This window comes from Pseudozyma flocculosa, assembly GCF_000417875.1.
Source record: "Pseudozyma flocculosa PF-1 unplaced genomic scaffold scaffold00016, whole genome shotgun sequence".
In the NCBI taxonomy this organism is placed as follows: Eukaryota; Fungi; Basidiomycota; class Ustilaginomycetes; order Ustilaginales; family Ustilaginaceae; genus Pseudozyma; species Pseudozyma flocculosa.
In genome coordinates, this window is record NW_006920884.1 from 548029 (window position 1) to 552424 (window position 4396).

Genomic DNA, 4396 nt, shown 5'->3' on the forward strand with positions numbered 1-4396 from the left:
TCTGACGCGGCGGGTGCCGGAGCCGCTGCCGACGATGACGCAGCGCCAGGTCTTTTTCTACGGCGACTGGGCCGACTCGCTGCCGCGCTGCCGCAGCTCCGAGGACATCCTCGAGTGCTTTGTGCCGCTGCTCAAGGTGCTCGGCGTCCACCTGTGGCGCGACGCGGGCCTGCTGCAGAAGCTGTGCCGGCTGACCAAGGTGGGCCTCAAGCTGGCCAACCAGGCCGGCGACGAGCCCAAGCGCGACGCCTGGCTCGACGTTCTGCGCTACCACCTCCTCCCCGCGCTGTCGCTCTCGCCGTCGAACCTGGGCCTGGTGGGCGAGGTGTGGATGGTGGTGCGCACACTGCCGTACCAGGACCGCTTCGGCCTCTACGGACAGTGGAAAAACGACCTCTACCGCATCCCCGAGCTGCGCGCCGTCCAGGCCGAGACGGAAAAGGAGGCAAAGGGCATCCTGAAGCGCATCAGCAAGGACAACGTCAAGCTGTCCGGCCGCAACCTGGCCAAGGCGTCGCACTCGAACCCCACCGTCTTCTTCACCGTCGCCCTCAACCAGGTCCAGGCCTATGACAACCTCATCAGCCCGCTCGTCGAGTCGGCCAAGTACCTCTCGCACTGGGAGTACGACATCTTCTCCTACAACCTGGTCGACGCCCTGAGCAACCCGGAAAAGGAGCGCACCAAGCAGGACGGCACCAACATCAGCCTGTGGCTCAAGAGCCTGGCGTCGTTTTGCGGCACCCTGTACAAGCGGTACGCCATGATGGACTGCACGCCCGTGCTCCAGTACCTCGTCAACCAGCTCAAGGCCAACAACTCAAAGGACCTCGTCATCGTCACGGAGCTCATCAAAAAGATGTCGGGCATCGAGCCGCTGGCCAACCTCGACGACGCCCAGGTGGCCGCCCTCACCGGCGGGCCCCACCTGCGCATGGAGGCCATGATGTCGGCGCAGGCCGCCAGCGGAAGCAAGGAGCGCCTCTACCTCCGGCGCTGCGGCATGCGCCTCATGTCGACGCTCACCGGCAGCCGGCTGGCGGTGCCGCTGCTGATCCTCATTGCGCAGCAGCGCCAGGCGGGCATCCACCTCGTGCCCGAGAGCGAGGCCCACCTCAAGTACCTCGGTAATCTGTACGACTCGAGCCAGGAGGTGCTGCTCCAGTTTGTCGAGTTCCTCAACGACCAGCTCGAGCCGTCAGAGTACACCGCGTTGGTCCCTCCGCTGCGCTCCCTCTGCCGCCGATTTGGCATCGAGCCCGCCATGGGCTTCCACATCTCGCGCCCGGCTCTCAACCACAGCATCAAGCTCGTCGACGCAGCCGAGGCGGAAAAGCGCCTGCGCGCCGAGCTGACGGCCAGCAAGAACAAGGCGGCAGCCGCCAAGGCCTCGACGCCGGAACAGGCGGCCGCCCCACCCAAGGCCGAGGATGGGATTGAGGGGTCCGTGGACGCCGCAGGCGACGCAACGACCGGCGCCGAAAAGGAGCCGCAGCAGCCGGCTAGCGACGACGTGGTCATGGAAGACGCAGGCAAGGTCGATGGCGGTGCTGCCAACGCTGACGCTACCAACCCGGGACCCACGTCAACGGCAGGCATCGAGGACGCGAGCGAGAGCGTCAAGGGGCCCTGGCATCCCGGCCTGGCCGACGCGATCGAGACGGCCAAGGAGATGCTGCCGGAAGAGGCCCAGAGCGGCCTCGGCGTCCACTTCTACGTCACCTTCTGGCAGCTTAGCCCGTCGAGCATCAGCGTGCCGACGGAGCGCTACCACCAGGAGACGATGCGGCTCAACCAGCTGGCGCGGCAGGCTCCCGAGGATCAGCGCAAGCGCCTCGCCGACACTGTGGCGCAGCTCAATGCAGAGCTCAAGGAGCAGATGAAGGCGCACGAGGTGACGCGCAAGCGGCTGGTGGCGGAAAAGGACCACTGGTTCTCGGACCGCGCCGAGCGCGGCAGCGTCGCCGCGCAGATGATCCAGCACTGCCTCTTCCCGCGCGCCCTCCTCTCGGCCACAGACGCCATCTTCGCCGGCCGGTTCATCAAGTCGATGCACGGCCTCGGCACCCGCAACTTTTCTAGCCTCACCGTGTACGACAAGGTGTTTGTCGAGCACGTCACCGCCACCGTCTTCTCGTCGACCGAGAACGAGGCGCGCAACTACGCCCGCTTCCTGCACACGGTGCTCTCGGACCTCAGCCCCTGGCACAAGAGCGCGGACCGCTACCGCAAGGAGGTGGTGGGCAACCGGCTGCCGGGCTTCCAGATGCGCTGGGAGGACCGGCACGGCGGCGAAGAGATCCCGAGCGCCGCCATGATGAGCTGGGAGCAGTTCCGCCAGATCTACTGCAAGTGGCAGGACATGCTCCAGGCGGCCTTCCGCGCTTGCCTCACCTCGAAGGAGTACATGCGGATCCGCAACGCCATCGTCGTCATGACGCAGATCTCGCCCTTCTACCCGCTCCTCGACTCGCAGGGCAATGAGATGCTCGCCATCGTCGAGAAGCTCGGCGCCCCGGAGCAACGGGTCGACCTCAAGACGCTGGCGCTCGGCCTCCTCGCCACACTTCGTGGGCGTAAGAAGGACTGGTTGCCCGTCCACAAGGCTCGCAAGGTGCAGAACCCGCCGACGAGCCAGCCCGCAGCATCTGGCAAGCCTCAGCCTCAGTCCCAGCCCACGGCGACGGCAAGTGGGCCACCTTCTGCATCCACGGCCAAAAAGGAGCCGACCCCTGCCTCGGCATCTCGGGATGGGACGGCACCCGCACCAGCAGCGCCACCGTCGTCTGAACGTGGAAGTTCCAGATCTGCACCCGAGTCCAACCTCGCCCTACCGACCAAGCCTGGGCTCCAGAGAAGTCCTCTCAGTCAAGAAGTCGTCAACGGCAGGAACGGACAGCCTGCGACGGCGACAACCAGGCAGGACCAGAAGCCGGCTCCGGGGGCAGGTGGACGCAGCGCTGCCGACGACCGAAGGACGACGGCCACGGCCGACAAGTCGACGCCGTCAGCTCCGGCAAGAGCGTCCAATGGCGACCGCGATCGCGGTCGCGACTCGGGCACATCGACGCCGGTGCGCCAGGCACCTGCAATGCGCGACGCCATCGAGAGCTCGCGCGGAGGAGGTCGCAGCTCGCCCCTACCGGCGCAAGAGCGGCGCAATGGCGCTCCCGCCGCCGCCGCCGCCACCGCCGATGCAGCCGGAACAGGCGCCGACCGTGGTGCCGTCGCGCCGACGAGTGGTGACGTCCGCAGCAACGACGGATCCACTCGCGAAATCCGGGGCGCCGCCTCAGCGGCACGGCAGGCTGCGCTCGACAGCATGAACCCACCAAGGAGTCCTGCCTCGACGCCAAGCGCCCAGGCAGCGCGCGACCGTGGCGCGGCCGCCGCTGCCGCTGGAGGTCGAGAAACCACTCGAGGGCGTGAACCGGTCGGTGTCTCAGACGATCGACGCACCACATCCGCTCGCTCGCTCGATGGCGCCGCCACCAACGGCAATCGCTCGACGCAGCCGTCTCCCCGACACTCGGCCGCGCCCTCGAGGAACGTGTCGCCGAGCGCTGGTGCTGGCGCCGCACGTCTAGGCTCCAGCCGTGCCGGCAGCGTCGAGTCCACTCACTCGCATCCCCGCTCAGCCACTGGCTCAGCGCGCGAACGGGAACGTGGTGATCGCGACTATCGAGACCGCGACAGAGACAGGGAACGCGGCGATGCCACTGCCTCTGTCGCCTCTACTGCTGCCGCTGCTGTCACAGAGAGTCGCAGAGAGCGTGACCGCGAGCGCGACAAGGAGCGCGACAGGGAACGCGACCGCGACCGCGGCGATCGTCGGGATCGAGACCGGGAGCGAGACAAGTCGGACCACCGCCCTCGTGACCGGGAGCGCGAGCGCGAGCGGGACCGGGACAAGGATCGAGAGCGAGAGCACGGCCGCGAGACTCGCGATCGAGAACGAGAGAGGTCCGGCGTAGGAGGTGGCAGCGGGCCCGGCAGCAGTAGCGGCAAGGCCGGCCGAGATCGCGACGATCGCGGCGAGAAGCGCGACCGCACCGAGCGTCGCCGTGGCGCCGAGACCGCTTTCACTTCTACCGGCGATCGTGATCGCGACCGTGACCGCGACCGCGAGCGGGAGAGGGACCGCGCTGATGGCCGACGGGGCGGGGGATCCGGCGCCGCTGCTCCAGAAGAGGCAGCCGTTGCCCCTGCTCCTCCCGTCGCGCCTTCGACACCTCTTGGGCCACGCGACCGCGGCGGACGCGGGCGTGGCGGTGATGCAGCCGAGGCTGGCGGCAAGCGCAAGCGTGGCGGGGACCGGGACGAGGGACCCGACCGGCGCGATCCGCCCGCTGCTTCTGGGGCACCGCAAGCTGGTGCCGGTACTCCGCCGGAACGT

General features: G+C 68.1%; 1 protein-coding gene across 1 annotated transcript in view; it reads left to right on the forward strand.

Moving 5' to 3' along the window:
- The window catches only part of PFL1_04859 (uncharacterized protein), a gene marked incomplete at both ends in the record, with an annotated part of 7209 nt that overhangs the window by 2030 nt on the left and 783 nt on the right, over window positions 1-4396 (forward strand). Inside the window, one exon of the mRNA XM_007882387.1 lies at window positions 97-4394. Coding sequence (XP_007880578.1) covers window positions 97-4394 — 4298 coding nt within the window. The remainder of the gene's footprint in view (window positions 1-96; window positions 4395-4396) is intronic.